The following is a 22732-nucleotide window of genomic DNA, read 5'->3' as shown; positions in this document are numbered from 1 at the left end:
AAACTCAAAAACTAAAAGCATGAAAGTAATTTACAAAAAAGCTCTAAACAATCCCCCAAAACCACAAACTAATAAAAAACATGAACACGTATACCCCATTTTCATCTTCTTTCTGACAGTAGTCGGTGATGTTTGCTCACTTCTGTACCCCATAAACAGGGATTGAAGGGGGATTGGTAGATGGGAGGGACCCTAAGATCTAGGGATAATGTGTATTTTCCCCACTGATGAGGAGGAAAAAGCATCAAAATTAATAACAACAGTGCATGTAAGCTTTAAAATGTTTAGTTTACTATATATCACTTGCTGATCAGTTTTAACCCCTGAAAGCAATCTCTCATCTTCCTCTCCTGTGCTCTCTTCCTCATGTCTTTCTCCATCTGTATTCGGACTAAGAGTGAGGACATAACTAGTGAGACCTAATGAGTGCCAAACGGCACAGGAACACTTTGTGCTTTTGGTGATATTTCTTGAGCTTTATGAAACACTGCCAAAACTTTACTAACGTGAATGAAGGATCTGGGTCCAGTGCAGGCAGAACCATGGGGTGAGGTTACTTTATGACTTGTTACGTGAGATCTCCACGGCATCAGTGGGAAACAACATGAGGCTGCAGCATATGAAAAATGAACTTATTGGATATTTTTATGTATTAAATTGCCTGTGAGATTTAATTAACTGAAGCTACTGGAAGCCCGCTTTTAGCCGTGTCTATACTGGGGTCTTTGTTGCTGGTTCCAGAACAGAGCCATAAAAAATGAATTATTTCGAACAGAAATAATAATTTTCTCTGACTAAAGTAAGAAGAATATTAAGTAATCATTTTCACATATATATGATATGCAAGGTTGTTATGACATCTGTCACAACGAGATTTAATAGGTTTGAGTTGGAATTTTCTAACTATTTTTCCTGCTTAATTTGGATATCTGATTGTACCCACTCTGAGATCGGATATTCATGAACCCAGACTGAGCCACTGAACCTCGCCTGACCCAGAACAAGAGAGATGCGGAGCAGCTGGTGAACGAATCATCGTTACGTGATTCACATCCGTTTTCTTTTTGTCTTTTTGTAGCTGTTTACACCCACAGCATGTGTCCTCCAGCTTGCTGGAACAAAACTTGGACAAACACGAACGTGGACGGATCAGGAGACGACAGAGACAAGTAGTTTTGTTTCGGGCAAAGAAGCTTAACAGCTGTCCACATTTCTGCGAAACTGGGGAATCCTCGCAATCGTGCCTGATGTCAGCATTGGTTTGCAGCGACGGTACTTAACCTCGCCTTATGAGACCATAAATTCTGTCTTTGACAAAAGGGGAAACAGTTCGTTTAGTTGCTATAAACATATTTTGCAAGTATAATCTTGAGTCAAGTGTTGCAATATTAGTGTCAGCATTTCTACAAATGTGGTCAAAATTTGGCTTAAGGTGATTTTAACTCACCAGCATGTGTAGAAAATTCAGGTATCTACACAGAAAAACCTCTTCAAAGTTTTCATGATTGTAACAAAAGATGGAAAAAATCTATCATTAGTGATTATTCATCTCTGGCTCTCTTCCCCAGCGTCTTTTGTTTGAATTGCAAAATAAAGAGATGATATGCTGTAGGTTCACCACCTAAAGCTATTATGAAAGCAAGAAACAGACCTTTTCGACTTTCCTCTCGATATGTCCAGCCCACTTTTCCCGTTCTTTGCACTAAATTTCATTTTCCCATATTTGTGTGTGGGGAAGGTGGATGGATGGATTTTGGTTAGCTCTTGTTGATCCCACCTAGGTTAAACAAAATAGGACCTTAACAAAGATAAGGTGGGCTCAGTTCTCAAACATTGTGCACTTTATTCTCTCGAAGCTCCCTCTTTCCGAGAAATGTCACAGTAGCTCGATCGTGCCAAACTTCAGCTATGAGAAACAAACAGGAGTAGATGGAAGATGGACTGGCGTGTATGTTTTGTTGATTTGAGACCACAGTGGGTTTAAATAGTTTTTACAACCTGTAAAAACGTTGATGGAAAAATGGCTTACGGCGCCGCTCAGGTCGATTTCACTTATCAGCAGGAATTTTGGATTTGCCTGAGTGTGTGTGTGTGTGTGTGTGTGTTTGAGCTTACCCACAGGATGTGATGTTCAGTATTGGTCAATCTTTAGTGGCTTCCTGAAAGATACTGTGTGAAGACTTGAGAAGGATGCTGTATCTAAACAGAGATCCATGTGTTTGTTTTTCACTGGTTTCTGACATTCTCTCACACACATAGACACTCCGAGGGGGGTATTGGCTCACTTGTGGTCTCCCGGTCAAACCTTAAATGCTCCTTGTGTGGAGCTTGAGATCAAGTGCCTCCGGCGAGCGTGCACATACACACACGCGCACTTATCTGCAGTTCAAATGAAGTTCGTTGTATGTTTCCGTGTTATCGTGCTGTTCCCAGGGATTTCTTAACATGTGCTCAGCTGAGTGAGCTCATGCGTGTCCAGCATTTTTTTTTTGTGCATTTCTTAAAGAGATCTGCACACATCACACATGTTTATATGTAGCCTTATTTCCTAAATATTCAGTATTACACATTTATCAGTTCACATTTTTCTACCTTAACCCCATACGTCTGTTTGTTTAGCATCCTCCCATCTGTTTTACAGTGTGCATATCAACCAGTCACTCTGGGAAATGTATTGCTGCTTTGTCTTGGAGTTGTACAGTCATCTTTTAGTCAGTTAGCAACCTAGACCTCTAAAGAGTATAATGAAAACCTGCTTTTGTGTGTTATCATCCCATTAAATCATCATTATAAGTTGTCATCACTGCCTGCACCTAGTTGTAGGCTCAATAGGCTGTTATCACTTCGTGGAGTTGGTGCAGCATTGCTTAAATGACATAATGAGCATGTTTCCACTTTGAAATAACAACACAAGTCGACATATGGAGGTTGGAACCAGAATGTCACCCAGGAGTACGTGTGTGATACTTGATTTTTCATTGTTTTAGACGCATTGTTTTTAATCTGCTTTACATTTAAACTTTACATTTGCCTGCACGACCTTTCTGTTTCATGCCTTGCACACTTTGACTGGATGATGCCTGCTGAGATTTTTTTTTTACATGTGATTATTCAGATAACCTCAAAATTGCTGACTCTACTAGATTGAAGAGTGTCCTTGCAGACCCGTAGGACATTTTCAACTCCTTTCACCTCAGCTGACCCAGAAATGCCACAGTGAAACAGAAAGACAGAGCTAAAACCCAAGTCGAGCCACGGCCATTTGTTTGCATCTCAGCCGATATGCGCTCACCTCGCTGTTCTAGAGCAGGAATCTGAACTGCTTTCACACATGCCTACACTCTGCTCTCCAGCCTTGCTGCTTTTCCCATTAATTCCTCCAGTTAATCTAGTCCTACATCAGCTTGTCATCACCCGCCACAATTCCCCCTCAACTATGCCACTCAGGACTAATCACGCTCCCACATTTCAGTCACTCTGACGCCTGCCCCTCCAGTGTTTGGCCACTAACCTGTCGACATGCAGACGGCCGCCTTTCAAGTCTCAAACAAAGGTAGAGCAGGCATGGCCCGTGGTGACCCATATCTTATGAAGTATGTGCTTGGTTAAGGAAGAATTTTATGCACCCAAAGACCATGTACGTGCAAGACTTGTGAAAGCATTCATCCATCGATGCCTGCTGACTTCGTTTTGTCTGCCAATCCTTTCCTCTGTCATTTTTCTTATATCTGTAAGACTCTCTTTCTCTGTCCTTCCCAACTAATTTCTCTACCTCCTGGTCTTTCCTCCCCATCCCATCACTCCCATGCACATTCCTGTCTCCCTGTTTCCAGCTTTTTCAGCTTTTCCACCTTGTCATCTAGCATCTCTCTCCATCTAGTCTCTTTTCAGAGGCCTTGGGCTTACTCTAGCATCTCCCACTCCTGTTTATGACGGTGGAGGCTGAGGGAGGGGAAGTCAAGCCCACTGTGAAATATGGAGGCTATCATAACACGGCTGGCATCTGTGCCTGAGGTTTGAAGGTGTAGAGGTGTTAAAAGTGTAAAACTGTTCAAACATAAATTTTAAATGAGAGTCAGTGCAGTGGGTGCACAGCTGTAGCCCACTCAGTTTCCTTTGTTATTCTTTGTTTTGTTTTTTTAGTTTGCCAGCAAAATCCTGTGGGAGCTTAAAATGGCAAATGGAATCACTTACATACAGCATAAAAATATGATTTAGTCGAGCACTTAAAAAAAGGGTCAATCTTCATTTCTTTAATTAAAGTTATTACTTTTTTTTTTTTTTTTTACTATTCCTTCAATCCCAGAGTTCCAGTGTCATTAATAGCTCATTGCTGTTGCATTAAGGAGGATGAAAGTAGGAGAGGCAGACATGCGTAGGAGGTGGGAGACCATGATTGAGGTCTCCTTGAAAGGGCTGGCAGAGTCAGGAAGTGATTAGGCCACTACAATACCCCCAATAATGACAATAGAAAACATGCTCAGAGCCATTTATGTGGAACCAGTGTGGTTCTGATTTCACTATGAGAGCAGGGGAGGACGGTCACATGGAACAAAAGACAGAAGAAGTGAGGTGTTGCCCACAGAAGGGTTTTAGACCATGGGAAAGCAAGCTGAAGGCTTACTTGTTACTTTAGCTGCCCTGTTTTCTTGCCATGTCTGGATCCTGTGCAGTAAATTGACGGTAGATTTGCTTTTTGAGATTCATTTTTAGAACAAGCAGAATTTATTTTTCAAAGAGAGGTTGACAAAAAAAGTTCTGACATGCAGCAGAAAGAAAGTGATCGTTTTGAGGCTACCATAAGTCCTGTGTCAATCAAACGACTCCCTGTGAGCATGCACTTGGCGACAGTGGGAAGGAAAAGCTCCCTTTTAGCAGGAAGAAAACTCCAGCAGAACCAGGCTCATGCAGGGTGATTCTGGTGCTGGGAGGAAGGGGAGGAAGACAGAACAAAAAACACACTGTGCAAGAGAGCTAGAGATGAACAACAACTAATGATTAAATGCAGAATGGTGTGTAAGCACATGGTGTATACAGCCGAGTATAAAGATTTTTGATACTAGAATAACCCCGTTTAGATTAGAAAAAACAATACTGGACAAGTAAGTCAAAGTCCAGAGTTTATTTATTCTGATTATTATCATTATTCTTCTTCTTCCATCTTGCCTCGCAAGTTTGAAAAGAACCTCAAAAAGTTATATCAGAATGTGTGATTCGATTAAGAATGTTTTCCTATTACTTTGGCAGTAAATTCACAAAAATATTTTACATGGCTGCTTCAGTAAGGTGAATAATGACATGTAAAGGACGCCAGTCAGTGTTTTGGGCTTTTAAAATAAAATACTCTCGATGATCTACCAACAAAATATTTCAAATACTTCTCACAAGCTCCAAAGAGTAATTCTTTCCTTCTGATGCCTCTCTTGACACATCCTTTCAGCTCCTATTGCCTCCTTATAGCCGACCCAGCAGTAGTATTGACATACTCGTAAGTTTATTCAGAAATTTTTTTGGTGTTTTGCTTTTAATGTTACAGGAGGAAATGGAGTAAACATTCAACTGTGTGTTAGACAAACCTGTGGCCAGCATGTCCCCAACGTAAGAGAAATATTAAACTGAAATTGCAGAGTGCATGGGAGCTGCTCTCAGGACACATCCGCTTTATGGTTGACTATCACACAGTAGAAGTGGATTACGAATATCGATATTATCAATACCAGTGCTGATATTTGTATCGGATCGATACTAGCACCAACTGAGCAATCTTTTTTTTTTTTTCAGTTTGTAGCCACTGAACTGTGTTAAATGTATTTCCTTTATTTGAGAGGGAAAAAAGAAACAACCTCAAACATGCAGTGTGAAAAATGTCTGAACCTTTTTGTGCTGACTGTCATGTGTTTTGGATTTATAGCCTATGGCGCAATGAAACAAAAGAAGCTGACCCAGAGTATTTTAGGGACAAGCACATTTAATTCAGTTCAATTCAGTTTTGTTTATACAGCACCAAATCACCCACAGAAAAACCCAACGATCATATGACCCCTATGAGCAAGCACTTTGGTATATAGCACCAAATGACAACAGTCGCCTCAAGGCGCTTTATACTGTAAGGTAAAGACACATCAATAATAGGGAGAGAACCTTAACAATCATATGATACCCTATGAGCAAGCACTTTGGTGACAGTGGGAAGAAAACTCCCTTTTAACAAGGAGAAACCTCCGGCAGAACCAGGCTCAGTGAGGGACAGCCCCTTACATTTCAGGTCTCCAAGTTTCAGAATGCATGAAAAACTGAAAGGTGTGTTTTATTGTAGTAACTCATTATTGTGAAAAGGAAAACCCACAGTGATTTAGTGATCAGTATCAGATCGATGCCTATATTTGCAGTATCGCTCGCTGCTACCACACAGTTGATGTGCATCAGCATTGACGGGAGCTTATCCTGATATCCTGATAGGGCAGTAGGCAAAAAGAAGCAGTTTGCATGCATGTTGAAGTGTCCTTAGCCAGAATCCTAAACCCAAGTTGCCCCTCATGGATACATCACAGTGTGAGTGTACATTTTAAACAAACAGCTTAAAGACATTGGACATGTGAATGCATATGCTTATGGGTGAATGAAGGGTGCAGAAGAAAAATACTTTGAGACCTCTCTACTTAAATAAATAAGCCCACAAAATATACTCAGCCTGTAATATTCTGCTTGGGTGTAATGTAATTAGCTATAACACTGTGGCAAACTGTGCTAAAAATTTTCAGTGTAAATTAGAGACTAATTAGAGACTACAAGCTGGTCTGCTATGCACCAAGCAGCCAGCTTGGTGCATAGCACATATGGAGAGAACTTGGAAAACCTTTTGTGGCTAGCTTCAGCTTTTAAGCCAAATGGGAAGCTTGAGTGATCTTTCTGAGCCTGATCACAACCTTATTTTTCTTTGGGGTGCAATCAAGTGCACTAGTTGTAAGAACAGTACCTCTGTGAAATCACCGAGCAGACACTGACGCAAATCAATGGAAGTGTAGAAAATGACTCATGGTCTTCTAGCAGCATGAGGTCTAACGTCTCACATCATCTCCCGTCCCTTCTGTAGCTTTCTTCCTAGTTTTCCAAGCTTGGCAAGAATTCGCCAACAATGACAAAAAAGCTTTTTACTAGAAAGGTCACAGTGGAGGCTGCATCATAACAGGACCAGAGGAAAGTTGCTGCATGAAGGCCAGAGATGAATGTGATATTCGCCCAACATGAGGGGAAGAGTCTTGTACACACATGAAAGTCTTTGTCCAGCCAAACTGAAAGTCACAGAGTGCATTTAGCTCTAAAGAAATCTTTTTCTGTCATTTTATTTTTGTTTCTCGCATCTGAAACTGAAACTACATGTGCAATTTGTGCGCTGACATTTTAGCGCTCTGCCAGCTCGTACGCATTTGATGCCAAACAGCGCTCGAGCAGCAGAAGCGAAACGGCGAGTGAGGTTGAGTCGTTTTCTACTCATCCCTGCGGTGCTGATTTTGGCAATTCATCGCTCTTTCTGTGTTTCCACAGGGCCTCCAGGAAAACGTGGAAGGATGGGAAGAAGAGGGGAACCTGGTAAGTAATGCCCATCAAATCATTTAACGGTTTATTTTTCCTTTTAACCTCTTTTCCTGGAAAACATACACTTTTTTTTTTCTTCATCACACTCACATACCATCCCTCTTTTTCCTGTGTGACTGGGTAAGTTCGAGGCGAGGGCCCAGCAAAGGCAGTGATCCATGAGTCAGGCCACTGGATGATGGGCTTCAGTTGGCCCTTCTCCCTGTCCCTTTCCATTTGCGCCGACATAGTGCTAACTCTGGCCATGTGGTTCCACTAACTTTGCCCAGATGTCAGTCGTTCTTGCTGAGCGGTAGCAGCTGCTGTAGTACGAGCCTAATGAGTCTGCCTCGCCAACATCGCTACCCACCATTATGGTGCTGCTTTTTCAATCGATCCAAACCACAAAAACACTCCACGAGGAACCAAAACAGAGCAAGGACATAAGTCTTGTTTCACAAATGTCATCGTGAAAGATGGAGCGGATGTTGTACAAGTCTCACTCATCCCAATTTTTAAATGTTTCTTATTAAAAGTGGGCTCCACGACAGTATTAGGCAATTTTATCAAAACCTGCAGGATATGTGTCACTGTCGTAAAATTTCCATTGTGGTTGTGAATCACTGAGGTGGATGTTTACAGATGGGATCTGTTTTTGTGAACACGGTGACTAAGTGAAAGATCATCAGTGATCCCTTTCTGCTTGTCTGCTTACTTTATTTTATCTGATCAAACGTCCATCTTTTAGGTGACGGGTTGAGCAAAACGTCCCATAAATCTCGACTCGGAATTGCATGTTTTTTTTTCTGTTCTAGAGGGCGGCCAAACAGTATATTTCTGTTTTCTAGAAATCGCAGCAGAAGGTGAACACCATCAATGTGTTAGTCTCTTGCCGGCATGAACGGCCTTGTGTGTGGTTTGCGCAATTTGGTTTTCTTTGGAGATGCAAATCTTAAGTCTTAATCTTACCGTTTACAGAGTTTCACTCATTTTCTGAAACTACTAAAAAAAAAACAAGAAGTGAAATTAGATTTGTTAGGGTCAATTTGCTGTGGCAGATTTGGTGGACTAGTAAGTGTTCACGGCAGCGTTACGGTCTCAGCGGGACTGACCCAGTTTACCATTATGCCTTACTCATGTTTTTAATGGATTTTGGAGAGCAGTAGTGACCGGTCTCAAATCTCGATAATCAGTTTACTGTCTAACTAAATTTATATTAGCATAAAATGTGGAAATCCCTTTGGGTGTCCTCCAGGTCCGTTTAATGGAAACCTCATCATTACGAGCAGGAGTGGGGAATTAATTTAAGAAACTGGGACTGTTGTGGAGGCCCACACCCCTGGGAAAATTAATTACCCACCCCTGATTTGGAGGATGTGTGCTGCTAAGGTTTCAGCCGAGAGTGGATGCCTATTTGAGGCAGATGGTCCGTGTCTGAAGGGCCGTCGTGGTTCTGTTTAGGCTATCGCTTGTATTTTTTAGTCTCTCATCCTCACATTGCATCCTGGCTCAGAGCGAGTACGTATATTAAATGGAGAGGCTGTTTCGCCATCCTGATGCTGATGACTCCAGGACAACATTTTAAAAGGCCAGAAGAGGTTTTCCTCCATTCTCTCAGGGAAAAAAAAAACAAATGAGAGTGGAGAAGGGAGCGCACAAACACAAATAACAGGAAAGAGGGCAGACAGAGTAGTTAAGCATCTTAAAATCAGCCCTCGCTGTCATCTTCTCTCTGACATGCCTCGTTTTTTTTTTCTTTAAATTGTTTCCTTTTCTCTTATGTTTGCTCCTGCGTCTCTTTCTTTCTCAGTAGTCTACAAGCACATATACACACCTGTCCCAAGTTCAGTAGTTAAAGCTTGTCTTTCTGTGTGGCTTTCCAAGCTAGTGTGTTTGTTTGCCTAACCGTCTGGCCCGGGAGGTCCCCGTCGAAGCATCCAGACACAGATAAACTTTCATCCCTCATGAACCTAAACGCCTCCCTCCTCTTCTTCTTGACACATGCTCGCCCCTAAAACATGCATTTTCATCTCTCTCTACGTATGCAAAGCTCCTGCTGAATCAAAGAGCCCACTTCAAGGCCACAATAGAATCTGTTCATGTTAACAAGGATTTTTTTTGTGTGTGTTTTAAGGAGAGCCTGTTTTCAGTCTTGCTGACTTTATGTTGGTGTTTGATGTCGTACTCATGCTGATGAGGTATGCTGTACTGAAGCCGCAAAGGTGGCAGAGCCCCAAGTGACATCATACACTATAAGCTGCATTAATCAGCATCATTATCGGTTTTATTGGATAGCATATTAAGGAATAGCTAATAAAAATTCTGCTAATGATGCGTTCACTTTGTAGGGATTTAAGTGATTTAATAGTGCTCCTGGTCTTAGCCTCGGACTTTAAGGAGATTATTTTAAAAAAAAAAAGGCCACTAACAACAAAAGGAGTTCTTTGATCATTACTTTTGTTTTCTGTTAGGCAAAGAATGAAAAGCTGAATGTAGTTTTGCTGCTGAGGCTCAACATCAGAGCATTTCAATCACGACAGAAACACTGCCCTGGAGAAATCTCAGAAGCATCTCATTCTTTTTCTCCCCCCACAACTTTAAAGGGACAGACAGTTTGCCAGCACGCCCCGACCTTTTTACTCGCTGTTTTTCCGCCATCCAATACGCCCTTATTTTCTTAAGAAACAAAGTCCTGACATGACTTCATTTCCTAATGTAAAACATGACCCATTATCCAGCAGTCTGTTTATCATAACGGGTTCACCACAAACTGCGCTGGCGGCAGCTCTAATATGTTTGTTCTGTACTGTATTTAGGTGGTTAATTGCAGCCATCATCTAACGAACCACATTGCATGTGCAGGTTTTTTGTTGTTTTGTTTTTTTTGTTGCAGACCACTGTTCAGAGGAATTGATTGGTATATAAACCAAAGCCTGCTGCAGTTCTCGCATGTTGTGCTTCATGTGTCTGTAGAGACTTGTAGCATTTACTTTCTAACACTTGGTTTCTCTTTTGTGTTGCAGGGCTTCCTGTAAGTACCATTCCACCTCATCCAGGTAGTATGGAAACAAACTAAAGAGAGGTTTCAACATCAGTCACGCATGCACACACATCCACCTTGTATCATCCCTCGCTGTGAGTCCTGCACGGCCCGGCAAACTGCGGGAGTTGCCAGGAATCCTTTCACTCACAGACATACAGACTGTCACAGACTCACTCGCACATGCATCCACAGAGAACGCCAATAAATGGACCACCTGTGCATGTGGGTGTCCATGACTGTGTGTTTGAGTCTTTCATGGTGATGGTTAGGGAGGTGTGACTTATTTGCAGTGAGTTATTCTCCTCTGTGGGACTGTAACTCCTGCTGACACTCTGACACACTCGGGAGATAAAACACACCGTTACTCAAAGCCTTGTACAGAGTGGAAACTGATGCAGCTGCCTTCAGATTTGTTTTTTGTTTTGTTTTTTCCATCTGCATTTTAAATGTCCAATTTCAGTTTTTATTCCCTTCTTTTTCTTTCTTTTTTTTATTAAATTGTCCCATGTGGCACTGATCAGATATGCAGAATTGGAAATGCTCTGAAACGTACCGTGACGAGCTTCCGGACACATCAGAACAAAAACAGCATGCCCGGCCAACCAGGATTTGTTCGATTGGTCTGCATCTGATCCACACTAGGTGTGCATGAAACAATGTCTTCTCTTAAAGACCCCCACAAAACTTACAGCCTAAATCTCATAAAGTTGATGGGAAGGTGTGGTAATCCAGTCACTCGCTACTCTGCAAAGTAGCAATGTGTCAGTGCCGTTTATCTAAGTAATGTGCAGTGGCTGGTACTGTAGACACAATGAAAACAACTGATCTGATTTTCTTTTTTAATTATTTTTTGTGTCCAAGTGGCTTTTAGTTTAAAACCGTGGTTCATGTTTGAGAGCAGATGAGAAAAGAGGAAAAAAAATCCCAGAAAATGTGAGTCAAAAGCTGTGGTGTAAACATATGACTAAGTCCTCGCTAGTTCATTCGTTTCCAAATACAAATTTAGTCTCCATTTACAGTAAATTATTTCATTCAAGAATTCAATATTTTTTATGAATAAATAAATAGTCAGCCACAATCCTTTAAATCATTAACCACTTGTCTCCTTTTATTATGTAGGATACCAGGCTACATGTTGGTCTTTGAGTTTGTTGTGTGCAGCTGTTAGTGTCTGTTCAGCCTTGATTAATGCTTCATGCTTCAATGTCTAACCTCACCAGGGCAAGGCTGGACGGGATGGATACCCGGTAAATTAGATTTTTATTTATCCTGTCACTCTATTCACTTCACCTACTTGTGTGTCTGGGCCTGGATCTGTTCTAACTTTTTCCCCACATTTATTCTGCCTTTTTCTATCCCATCATCTTCTCTGCTTTTTCTTTCTAAATTACTAAATTAATTCATTTACCCTTTCCATGACTTCCTCTTCATAACCAATAACCAACAGTGATGTATCCTGCCTCATAAATGAGAAGTAAGCTCACAGATATACAAAGTTCAGACTGGTTATATCACACGAAATATGACTAACCCAAGGCAGTTGGCAGGGGGAAACGCAGCACGTTTAGTTCTCATATGAGTAAACATAAAGAGCAGTAGACATAAATGCCCAATAATGTTAAGATATCATCAGTAAACACAAACCACAGGAGTGTAAACCGTACCACAATGTGAAACAGTCATCCACAAGGCTCCAATCATGGCTTGCAGCTTCTAGTTGGGCTTTAATATGCTTGGTGTAATGCAACGATGTACATGCATAGCTACTGAATGGAAAGCAGGTTACCAATTTCCACAAAAACACAGAGCCATGCCTAATGTTATCCAGAGATACAGCGGCCTCTAGTGGACAGCTAGACCTTTTCTTTTCTTTTTTCTTTCTCCCACAATTTATGAGATGAAACGGTGATTTCTAGCTTATCATCCATTTATGAATACACCTACACAAAACAGTGTGACTTCTAGAAAAGTGTGCACAATGCTACAGTCCTCCCTGAGTGGACGTCTCGGCAATCCCCCCCAAGGTCAGACGATGCAGTGCTCAGAGAAATAGCAAAATCACAAAAGCATCTCAAACTCTACAGGCCTCAGTCAGCATGTTAAATGTTAAATTTTACGACTGTACAATTAGAAAAAGACTGGACAAGTATGGTTTGTTTGTTAGGGGTTGCGGGAGAAAGAAAAATATTGTAGCATGGTTTAAATTTGCGAAGTTGCTTCTGGAAAAATACAAAAAAAAACCCCACCAAAAACCAAAGACTCTGGGAAAAATGTGCTTTTTGGACAGACAAGACCAAAGTGGATCTGTTTGGCCATAATGCACAGCCCCACATTTTGAGAACCACACACAATAAATCAACACAAACACCTCATATCAGCTGACAAGCAGGGTAGTGAAGGGAGGATTCGGAGCTACAGGATCTGAGCACCTTGTATTTTAGTCAGTCCTGAACTCCTCTGTATACCAAAGTACTCTAGAGTCAAATGAGAAGCAATCTGTCTGATAGCTAAAGCTTGGTCTAATTGCCATGCAACAGGACTCAATTTAAATCTAAACACAGCAGCTAATCTACAACAGAATGGCTTAAAAAGAATCAAAGTGTTGCAATGGCCCAAAGTCCAGACCTCAGCAGGACTGAATAGTCTGAGAGTGCTGTGCACAAAACAAAACGCTTAAAGAAGAGCGAGCCAAGAGGCCACAACCTTGTGAGACACTGATAAAGTCATACAGAAACATTTACTTCAGATAATTGATGCTAAAGGTGGTTCTACAAGCTCCTGAATCATGGGGTGCACTTAGTTTTTCACTCATTGACTAGTTCCATGGTGACCCAAAATAGTCACGTCATCTTAACTCCTACAACATCTTTGCCATGCTAGCTGTGTAGTTGTGGATGTTGGGAATGCGGGTATCTCGGGCTCTCGCTCAGGCATATTCCCATACAGTCTGCCTGGCACTGCACAGCCCTGCTGACGGGAAATGCCTGCTGCTAATTACACACAGGTGGACTCGGTGCACAGATAAGCCTGTGCACATTTGTGTTTTTTAGAGGATTTTGTTTGTTTGCTTGCTTGCTTGTTTGTTTTTGCCTGTGACCGTTCATCTCCATTGCCGTCTCCATTTGAAACCCCAGAGTTATTGCACATTTTATTGTCTTGTTTTCATTTAACATTGTCCTGGGATGCCATTATTTGTGCATTGCTTAAACACTGCACAATCTGGTTAATTCTTCCCAGTCTAGTTAGTATAATGAAATCAATCTGTATAGTGCTAAGATTACATAGATGAAACAGTGTAACGACTGGAGGAGCTCAGTCTGCTGTTGCAAGAGGCAGCTTCCTGGTCTGTGTGTGTGTGATTATAAAGACTGAGGATGCTGCGTGCTTGAGGTCACAGTGAAACAACAGCAGATTAATCACGCTGACAATTATCATGGACAGTATATCATTACATTTAGCAGGAGCAGAGATGATAGAATTTCAAACATCTGACTTTAAAAAGAGCCGTTCTTCCTGTTGGGTATCAATGTTTGTGTGTCTGTGTGCATATGTGTGGAGGCTGTCCAAACCACCTATTGTTTATGTATGTCTCTGTAACAAAGCCCAGGACTGTGGAAGTGGTCAGAGGTATGTGTGTGTGTGGATGTGAGTGCTAGATGTGTTTTCACACCAGTATTTTCTCTCAGATGCTCATATATGAGGGCAATCAGCACAAATTGGACAAGTGGGTTACCGGAGACCGCTGCGCTGCTAACTGCATTGTGCCAGAGATTTGTGCCAACAAGACTTTTTTTTCTCTTTCTGTTTCCTTTCCTTAAACAAACAGCTAGATTGCTTCCCAGTGTTTTTTCATGTCCTCTCTCACCCCTATTATGTCTCTCTGAATTACATACAATGCAGTTCAAGCTTTTAACCCTCCCGAGCCAAAAGTCTGTAAGTGTACAAGCTAGCAAACAGTTCAACAAGATGATAATAACAGCTGTGGAAGTCCAAAGTAACAAAGGGCATCTAATCAAGTTTTAATTAGAGGTACTTGTCCCTGATTTACTGGTAATACAATTTTCTGCTGCAATTTATTCTCCTGCACTGCAGTTTAGAGGCATTTTTTTAAATACACGTTTTTGTACCCTTTAATGGCCTTTGAATACTGTGTACTGCTACTTTTGATACTTAACCTTGGTTGGTTTGGAGTGTAACCAACTATTTTTTACATTTTGATATTGCAACTTTTCCATCAATCCGTTATCTTCAATTTGTCCTGAGTTGGGTTTCAGTTGAAGCCGACTAGGCAAACGTCCTTCTCACCAGCAACAGTTTCCAATTCATCCAAACTTGAGGAGAACCTGAGCTGTTCTCAAGCCAGATGAAATGTACACTGCTGAAAAGGACTGAAACATGACGTCCCAGAGGTGTTCGACTGGATTTAGGTCAGGCTACCACTGACTGGGGGCCCAGTCAGTGGTATCAATTCCTTCATCCTCCAGGAACTATCTGCATATGACGGCTCATGAGTCCAGTTATTGTTGTCCACCAGGAGGAACCCAGGACCCGCAGCAGCAGTGTAGCATCTGACAGTGGGTCTAAAGCGGAGTCCAGCCATCCTACAGAGGAAACTCATGTATTTGCAGCTTGTATTTGCAGCCCTACTCTGTCAGTCATTTATGCCGTGACCATAGATGAGGGTCGGATCTTAGATGGATTGATGATTTGGAAAAGCCTCGACTTTCGGTTCAGTTCTCTCTTTACCACAACAGTCAATGTAACACTCCACGTTCCGTTACTCATGATTAAGATTTCAAGATGCTTGAATTCCATCGCTTGGTCCATCCTCTTTCATATCCTACCCATACATGAAGCCAACAGAACCACATCATCTACATGAGGAAGGTTGCAGGTTCCCAAAGTACATGCCCTCCTAAGCCTTGCTACGCCTTGAGATCCTGTCCATGAATATCTCAAACAGGACTAAAGACAAGAGAGAATCCTAGCAGAGTTAAACTCCAGTGAAAACAGGCCCAACTTTGCAGAGAGTAAGTGGATACACTTGGTTTTACGAGGACATGATGGCCCATGACAACTGACTTGCAACCACGTATTCCTGCAGTTCCCCCAACAGGTGCTCATAACCATTCTCCAAGCCACCAAAACACACCTAGCTTCAATGTTCAAACCTCTGTGAATTATCCAGAAGTTTGCAAGGGTGAAGATCAAGTCCTCTGTTCCACAGATGGGAATTGATCCTGAATCCAAGTTGTAATTGCAATTTTAAAATATTGGAATTAAAAAAATATATACTGGTAGAAAAAACATTGGATCCCTTCATCCACCACTGCTGACCTGTTAAAGAAACTGCATGCATGTGTGCAGTGTGAGTGCACATGAGCTGCACTTCATTTAGGTGGCATACACATGTTGAATTCATCAGACTGCAGCAGCCCACTTCCAGAGAATCATCAGTTGTATGATAAACAGTGTTAATGAAATGCGGTTTGCGTGTCTCTCAAGCATAACACTACGACGTGCGTGCTCATGTATGTTTTCTCCCCTCATGTAACCCTTGCCACTTCTTCCTCTCATAAATCACAGCCAAGGCGAGATTCAGAAAAGAGTCTTCCCCCTGTCAAATAATCACAGTCAGGCAGGCTGACAGCAGGGCAGAGGGGTAAACACACACCCACACACACCAACTGACTCCTTTTCACATGTGCAGCATGCCCAGCCACAAGTGTGTTTATTCGCGAGTGCAACACTGAGACAGACAGCGGACCTCAATCAGCGAGAAGGGCCCAGGCTCGCCATTGTTCAGCCTTCAAGGCTGCAGGGCGCAGATCAAAGCCTGACGGGCACCCGGCAACATGTTGGCAATTTTCTGTCCCAAACAAACAGCACTCTGCTATGCTTTATTGTGCGCTTTGGTTCTGCTTGTAGCCACTGACTATTTCTAAGAGCTGTGTATCACAAATTGCACACACGTAGAGCTAACACCGATTTCTGTCCCTGTGGTGACATTAAACAAAGGTTTTCATGGGCAGCCTCAAGAGGAAAAAATTAATCATATCCCAGGAAGAGAAAGAGGAAAGCGCTCTCTCACTATCTCACCTTCACCTTAATGCCATAAAAGTTTGTTGAGCCTGCAGTTTGCAGCATAAGCAGCGTGCGATTCTCGCTGAGACGCCGGCTGTGATGTGCAGACACCAGCTTTTCATGCTGCATCCTCGACAATCACACCCTCGTGGATAATTAGCAGTCTGCGCCATAGGGAGTACAGTAAAGGCAGCTAAAACAGCCTGCGGCTTCTTTCACCGGGATTAAGAGACGAGCGCATGCAAACAGACACACGCCTGAATCAACGCGCGCATTCACACATAAGCAAACACAGACATGTGCCCTCCTACAGGCCATGTTATTTCCCAGAGATCTGTTTAACAGCCTTCTAATTGATGGGAATGTGAGTCAAAGCTGTTTTTTTGTTGTTTTACCTGCTGAGGGATGCTGCAGGATAATGTGGCGCTGCAGACTAGAAATACAAGTTCTTTTTATGCGAGTGTGGTTCTTTATTTTGTTTTCTCCCACATTTACTTGAGGTTTTGGCGGTAATCTCCAGCTCTTTTTCCCACTTTTTCTAAACATTAATCTCCTATTTTTTTTTTTTTTTTTTGCCTTTTGTGTTCTTTTACCCTCCATCCTTCCCTCCCTTTCTTCTCCAGCCTGATCCGTTTGTGGTTTGAGATGCAGAAATTTAGCAGCAGCCCCTCACCCCAACACTCTGAAACCCACCACATCGCTCATGTTTTTTTAGTTCAGCCTAGTTTTATTTGAATTCCAGCACACGTTTCATGCCTTGCAGAGTGTTTTAAAGTTAAGCTATTATATTTTTTTTTAAAAAGACAATAGATAAGGTACCTAACTCCCTTTGATTTTGTTTGTTTCATAGTTATTTAAACCCATTTTGTCATTGGTTTTCAGTGAACACCGACTCTTATTTCTATTGCTGATTTAATGAAGCTTGTATATTTTAAAGTATTTTATTACCAGACATACCAGAGCTCTCTCCACTGCTCGTTGCATGAAATATTGCTTCAGGCAGCTCTAGCAATTCCTCAAGTTAGTAGAAATTCTATGCTACTACTTATTAATGCAAGCAGTCCGATGTCAGACATTAGCTACAGGGTTTTATTACTGAAAATAAACCTTTCATACACATCTCGTCGCAAAGAAAAAGACCCAAGCAGCAGTTGTACCCACAATTCATAAGGCTCTTTGTCGCTTGTTAGCGGCCATAAATCAGTCCCTTTTAGATTGTGCAGCAGCCGCTGACCTCGCATTGTTCACCTCTCCTGCTCATCCTGACGAGTCTTGAAGGAGCCAGACCCCCATAAACGCTCCCAGATGCAGAGATGTCCCTGCATAGATGTATGTATACATGGTAGAGCTTAGTGTGCATGTAGGGATGTAGCCTCGGAAAACTCAGAGGGACATTTGAAATTCTCATGGGAAACTCAGGATGTTGTTTTTAATAGAGCGATGGACATCCAGCCTGTCCTGTGCTGTGAAATTATTGCCGTCCAATTGGTCCCAGTCATTTGTTCCACCCTGGTCTCGGCTACCTACTGCTGACTTCACAAGGGTTCCTTAATCAAAAAGACATTCTGTAAAGAAGCACTTTTTATGCTTTTTTATAAATCTCTTTTACAGGCTGCTTTCAAGTTTGACAGCAGTCTGTAGCCACGCTGACAAATTATGAGGCAAAAGCAAAGCAGTAAATGATCAGATGAGCGGGTAACGAGAGCAGCTTCACGTATCGCTCCCTCTCTGTACCTACTGCCCATCCAGCAAAGCAGGCCAAGATGAGACTGTGGTAGGGTTGCATCCGTGGGGCTGGTAAATCAGGAGATCATGAAAAAAGCCAAGACTTGTGTGCGCCATCCAAGGCCAGAAGTGATTATTGTTAATGATGGTTTCCACCCTGGAAAGCCACCAGGACTGTGAACAGCAAGCCAGTACTTAAGGGACCCTGTAAAAACAGTTAGCTTAACATAGAGTAGGGTTGTTAAGAAGGAAGGCGGCAGGAAGTCAACGTTAGCCCTTACCACATACATCACATATAAGTGTTTGTCAGGAAAGTTTGATCCAAGAGCCGGCTCTTCCTTCATGTTTAAGTAATCCAAAGATTTGAGCGCCTTTGAACTGAGCATAGAGGAAGTTCAGTGACTGCTTGTTAGTTGTTTTTATCGAGGTAAACAAAGTGGACATCTCCAACTGCTGCTTCAGTGCTGGAGAGTGGATGAATAGACTTTCTTAACTGCCTGTTGTATAATCTAAGCACCACAAAGACACACACACACAGGAGATGTGGGGGTGTGTGTCAAATTGATGCAACTGGAACAAGTCCACTCAAGTAATATAATTATACAGCACATAGCCTGGGAGCCTTTATCTGAATGTTACTTGTTACACACACACACACACACACACACTGGGCAGGATATACATAGACCTACACATTTACTTAAATACAATAATGAAAAACCTTCTTTTTCCTACTTTTTCACTCTGAAGTTTCGGTTATTTTTGCTGTCCTCTCTTGAAATGTTTGCCTCTACAAATCCACTTAATTGCTTTTTCCAACACTAACACAATTTACATTTTTTCATAAGCGATATGGAGACAAGACTAAAACATTCTGAAATACTAATAAGTAACAGCTGGTTTAGGGTATCTTGCCGAGGAAAGGTTGTCTTGTCCGTGGACTGAAAACAAATAGTGACTTCAGTGTTTTGAAGCAATGCTTTATTCACAGCAGACTCGGTCGGGTGACCTGCAAGTATAATTATTGGCTCATTATGCCTTATTAAACCAGTAATTAAAGGAGCACTTTTTTCTTCTTCTTCTTTTTTTTAAATAAGCCTATTTTCTTTCTTGTTGAGAGTCTAATGAAAAGATTGATACCATTCTCATGTCTGCAGGTTAAACATAAGCTCCAGACAAAAGTGCCTGGCTTAGTTTAATTAGCATAAACACTGCAAACAAGGGGAAATTGCTGGAATTGCTCTGAGGGAAGGTGAAATCTCTAGAGCCTACTAATCACAACTTTATCGGCACAAAAACGACACTTAAAAACGACAGTGTGAGCTTACCTTCTTCTGGCTTCAATTCTTTACCGAGAGAGGTGCCTTTGCTTTAATGTGACTCTCAACAAGCAGTGGGCCAGTGTGTATTCATATAATGTTCCCAACACAAGATAAGCTGTCATGTCGCTACTACTTGGGCTTCATTTATAAAAAAGTTCTCATACTTTCTACATGATTTTATATTTTATAACATCTTTCCCTCATTGTTAAAAGATACCTATATAATGCCTGCACAAAGGAGGCTTTAGCAGAGAGATATATATAGATAGATATTTTCTGTGTAATTTTGTTGTGCAACTATTAATGTCAAACTTTCACAATTTAATGAATTCTAGAAAAATGACTTTTTATTGATTGGCTGATACCAAAATTATTTTCCATAATGATTCATTATTTAAATAAATAAACTTTTGATTTTATATATTTCAGTTTACTCCAAATTATAGCCTCGTATTAAAGACAGCAAAGAATTTTTTTTTTTTTAATTTTTTTTTTTTTTTGAGTGCATGTACCGAAAAAGAAAAGCAAACTCCTTCTGAAATGAGATCATTGTGCACCAAAAAATTTCATCCTCCTAAAAGCGTGTTTGGCTTTTTTAAAAACGTCTCAACACAAAAGCAGCCGTGGTTACGTGTCTCTAATTTGATATATGAATTACAGAACACTGCATCCTGCTTTTAATTCAAAACACCTTTGGTCTGGCAATTTATTGATAATTCCTATCATAAAGCATAAAGTTCACAGCAGGCGTGGAGGCATGTGTGTCCAAAATTGCAATAGCTCTTACATAACTGACAGGAAAATCACTAAAGTCTACACTACATTTCCCTGTCAGAGTAAGGTTTTTTTTTATAAACGACTGCTTATTCCTGTTTGAGTCATTTTGATAAATGAAGCCCCTAAAGTGGTTCAGTGGCGACAGGGCTCTCGGGACTTTGTGTTGGTCATAATTTCTCTTTGTTTCTTTCCCAACAGGGTCCACTTGGCTTAGATGGCAAACCAGTGAGTATTCTCAGCCACATTTGTCAAGTATGCCCAAAATGAAAGAAACAAGTTTGATTTTTAACTCTGTTTTCTTTCCTCTCAGGGTCCACCAGGTCTGAAGGGCAGCCAGGTACATCGTCACACGCCTCTTATTCTTACTTTCTTATTTTATTTTATTTATTCAGTTCCTATTTAAAGATTTTTCCTATTATAAATCCAGCTGGACTCTGCATTTGTCCTGTAAGACTGGTGAGAGTTTGTTATACCTCATCAATCATTTTTACTCGCCCTGAGGAGTCACTGCAAGTGCGTGAAAAACCCGGTAGCCATCTTACTTCCTGTTCCACCTCTTAAGTCATCCCAATGGCTCACAGCCACAGGGGTAGTCTGGGCTCAGCTGAGCTGAGTGTTGAAATCCCCTTTGCACTCCCATCCATCAACTCGCGCCTGAAATGCTGGTGCACTCAGAGGCACGCCCAGGTGCAGCATGGAAACAGGTGAAGCAGAGCGAATGGGTTACACACCATTTGGGAAAGTAAGAAAGAGATTAGTTTATAACCTTCAGACGGAGACTCTTTAAAAAGTCATTATTGTGCCCCCTCCGCCCCTCCTTCAGCACATCGCAGCGCTCACCCACAAGAGGCATAAGTCATCAGCTGAAATGTAAACCCCCTCGCAGCATAATGAGAGCTGTTGCTCTCCAAACACCATTAAGCTGTTCCTGTTCCTGTGAAAGGAGTCCTGAGGCTGGGTGTATCCTTTAATAGGTTTCTCCCCATCAACAAGGGTCTGGCATAAAACCCTCAGAAGGCGTGACTCATGACCAGAGTTGCATGCAAACCCAAAGGGTGGGGGGCATGAAAACAACATAATAAAGGGGGGAAACATGTAGCACATTTTTTATCTTTGAGGGACTTCTGTTTCCAAAATTAATAATGAGGTTTTTATGAGCTGGCATTTGGGTTTTTTTTCTTTTTGAATCAATTGGAAAACTAAAGATTTTTTTTTTATCATTTCCCCTTTTAAAATGCCATTCCTGCACATAAAATACACAATAAATGAAATTAAACCAGATGGGAAATCAGTTTATTGAAATTCAACATATTTTTTTGTTGTGTTTTAGATCATTTTGAATGAAGAAGTTGACTGTAAAGTTAGTCTTGTTTGAACAATTTGCGGCTTGACTCTGAGTTAAAGGCTTTCTACCGCTCGGAAGAGCGAGCAGCACGGGAGATAAGCTCTGTCTGTCATCGCGTAGATAGTCACATTGACACACTGCTTGTCGTCTTCGCTGTTGTACTCTTGAACGCGTTTATAGCTCTAAGATAAAACTGTCGCCAGACACAAGAAGTTATGGAAGAAGGTACAAAATAGAACGAAAGCCTTCAAAAGGTTCAAGGCAGATTTGGAACCAGGGGACTGAGAAACGCAGACAGAGGGGACAAGTTGAGTGCGAAGGGTCTAACCTAAGTGGTGACTTGGCTTTAAGAGGTATGATCTGTCCATTGTTGTCACAGATGGACAGTGGATGCTTTCCACCTCTTATTCTTCTGCCTGTCACAGTCGCAGAGGGCCCGCAGTGAGTTTGCTGCTTGTGCTTTCACATTTGGCATCCTTATGCTCCTTACCACCACCAGCAGCAGCAGCAGCAGCATACTGAGACATGGCTCACCACAGAAATGGACAAAGGCCCTGCCTCATACATAGAGCTCATGAGGATTTGAAGCTGTCACAAAGTGGGGACCGTGCACCAGTGTAGGATCGCACAGGGATGTTTGATACCCCGTGTTTTTAGTTAGCATTTCAGCATTCCTCATCTAAAACATCTCAAGAGCTCCGAAGAGTCACTGATGGAGGAACAAAGGTTTTATCTCTGAGAAAACTTTTATCTCTCAAAGAGCACTCTTAAAAGGGATTCTTGGGACAAGCTTGAGTCATTTGGTATTCTTACTGTGAAATACACTCAGACAAAAGTGATGTTTGGATTGAGCGGTCTCAA

General features: G+C 41.6%; 1 protein-coding gene across 11 annotated transcripts in view; it reads left to right on the top strand.

The window, feature by feature from the left end:
• The window catches only part of col23a1b (collagen type XXIII alpha 1 chain b), a 128890-nt gene that overhangs the window by 86749 nt on the left and 19409 nt on the right, over positions 1-22732 (top strand). For 10 of the 11 annotated variants that reach the window (XM_026191691.1, XM_026191664.1, XM_026191682.1 and 7 more), the window contains exons 3-7: positions 7546-7590; positions 10599-10606; positions 11839-11865; positions 20725-20751; positions 20837-20863. In XM_026191691.1, coding sequence (XP_026047476.1) covers positions 7546-7590; positions 10599-10606; positions 11839-11865; positions 20725-20751; positions 20837-20863 — 134 coding nt within the window. The remainder of the gene's footprint in view (positions 1-7545; positions 7591-10598; positions 10607-11838; positions 11866-20724; positions 20752-20836; positions 20864-22732) is intronic. The other variant, XM_026191701.1, reaches the window with a different exon arrangement.

The sequence above is a fragment of the Astatotilapia calliptera genome, chromosome 2 (assembly GCF_900246225.1).
Source record: "Astatotilapia calliptera chromosome 2, fAstCal1.2, whole genome shotgun sequence".
NCBI lineage: Eukaryota > Metazoa > Chordata > Actinopteri > Cichliformes > Cichlidae > Astatotilapia > Astatotilapia calliptera.
This window is presented reverse-complemented; position numbering and strand designations above follow the sequence as displayed.